The 2,331-nt window shown below is 34.7% G+C and overlaps 1 protein-coding gene across 1 annotated transcript in view; it reads left to right on the top strand.

Moving 5' to 3' along the window:
• LOC106880113 (uncharacterized) overlaps positions 1–2,331 on the top strand; it is a 191,305-nt gene that overhangs the window by 177,329 nt on the left and 11,645 nt on the right. Inside the window, exon 13 of the mRNA XM_052971017.1 lies at positions 1,291–1,422. Coding sequence (XP_052826977.1) covers positions 1,291–1,422 — 132 coding nt within the window. The remainder of the gene's footprint in view (positions 1–1,290; positions 1,423–2,331) is intronic.

Here is a 2,331-nt window from a genome sequence, read left to right on the forward strand (position 1 = left end):
CTGTCTTTACGGTCTAAGTTCAAATTCTGCCGAGGTTGTCTTTTCCTTTCATACTTTCGGGATCTATAAATGAAGTACCAGTTGTGTACTAGGGTCGATCTAATCAACTGGCTCCCTCCCCCAAAATTTCAGGCCTTCTACCTAGAGGAGAAAAGAATATTTTCTGATGTTGCTTATTTCAGTCAGGCTTGATCAAAGCTAACTTATAATCAGACATTTTAGCCATAGTAATTCTCTCTCTCTCTCTCTCTTTCTCTCTCTTTCTCTCTCTCTCTCTCTCTCTCTCTCTCTCTCTACTGCCACTCTGTATCCTTGGCTTTTTAATGGCATTAGATTGTGATATAAGAAATATTTGGTTGCTATTTGTGGCAGTTCAAGCAACCATGTTGACTCTTATCTGTTTTCTGATTGAGATATTTATTGGCAACAAGGTGGTGAGCTGGCAGAAACCTTAGCATGCCGGGCAAAATGCTTGGCAGCATTTTAGTTTTGAACGAATCAATCCCAGAACTTATTTTTTCAAAACATGGTACTTATTCTATCAGTCTCTTTTATTGGACTAGGTTATGGGAACATACACACCACCACCAGTTGTCAGGCAGTGGTGGTGAGGGTGCAGACACACATACACACACACACACACGTCCTCCTTTTTCAAACCAACCCTCTCAATCTCCTCCTCCACCTTTGTCATAAATGGAGTGCCAGTCATGAAGAGCATATAATTGTACAAACCATGCCAGAGCATTTGGAGCAATCCTTGGACACATTAGATCCTGTCAAATCATCCAACCTTTGCCAACATGGAATGTAGGCATTACATAATGAATTTGTTGTCCTTCCTTTTAAGATATCACTCAGTTTGAGACATAGCTGCAATTTCTAGCACTCCAAGTGACCATTTAAAGGCTTCTTTATTGGCTTGATTGTTTTAAGTGTATCGAAAGTTTTTTTAAATGTTTGGTTATAAACTTTTTAAGAAAAATCCATTAATTTCAATGCATTAGCAACAAGATTACAGAAAATACTGATATCTGAGTTCAGATGTTGCTGGGGTCAGCTTTGCCTTTCATCCCACTGGGATTAATAAAATAAGTACCAGTTGAGCACGAGGCCTTGAAATTGCTGGCCTTGTGCCAAAATTTGAATTTCATATTTAGCAACTTTCTGTGGCAGCAGCAGCATATATCCATCTTGTGGTGTTGGCTTGTGATGTTTTTTTATTGTGGAATAAGCTATTGAACACACTCTCTCCTTCCTTTGGCTTATATACTGTTATGATTATTTCAGGCGTGCGATGCTTTCCACTACACAACAGGACAACTTTTAGACACCGGTTGGATGCAACCTCTTGTCAATGGATCTGAAGCAATGTCGTTTTCTACATTTTGTTGTCTTGTTATGGAAGCAAAAAGTCAATTGGTATGTAAATTCTTCCCTAATTAAGAAAAAGAAAAAGGGTTTTTTTTTTTCTCTTTTTGATGTCTTTTCAGAATTGTCTGTTGATTGAAATTAATTTTCTCTAGCTGTATTTAATTTATTCTGAAGATAATCCATGTTTTAAAAGAAAGAGTGGGAGGGGGAAAAGTATCAATGTTTTTAAAATATAACTTCAATAAGCAGATTAATTAACAAAATTTTAAATATTGCTCTATTTAACTTCCATCATTTTCAACCTATTTTCACTTGAAAGAAAAATTATTGTTGCTGTTACTACTGTACTGCCTCTTCAATTTTTTTTCTAAATTTTCTGTTGTATTAGTTTGTATTACACTGTATTTATAGGTCTAATTTTTTTTCTTTTCTTTGTGCGTATCTTGTTCTTGTTATGGTTAAAGGTACCACTATTATCATTTTGTTTGTGTTCTCCTGTGTAAAACGCTGGAAATTGATTCAGTACTTCCAGGAGATATTTAAATTTCCTTTTCCACTGCAGGACTAATTTCTTCAGTTTTTTGTTGATATTTCATGTTCCACTGGCGCCAAAACTTTTGCATTGAATATTTTAATTTCTTCACATTGATTTGGTTTTTGTTTTCTTGTAGCACAAAATTTTTTCAATGTATTTGCTGTTGCTCATTTTATTTGGATTAAAAATTGTTAATTATATCAATTAGAATTTCTATATTTATTGTAAAACAGTAGACTGTGGCTTGAAGCATTTAGTTTTAAGTTCTGAGTTGAAATACAACAGATGATGTAAATATTTGGGATTGATAAAATAGTACTTTTTGCTTGTTTCTATTTGTGGACTGTGGCCATGTTGGGGCACTGCCTCAAAAAGTTTTTAATCAAACAGATCACCCCAGTATTTTTTTTTTTTTTTTTTTT

This window comes from Octopus bimaculoides, chromosome 1, assembly GCF_001194135.2.
Source record: "Octopus bimaculoides isolate UCB-OBI-ISO-001 chromosome 1, ASM119413v2, whole genome shotgun sequence".
Classification (NCBI taxonomy): Eukaryota; Metazoa; Mollusca; class Cephalopoda; order Octopoda; family Octopodidae; genus Octopus; species Octopus bimaculoides.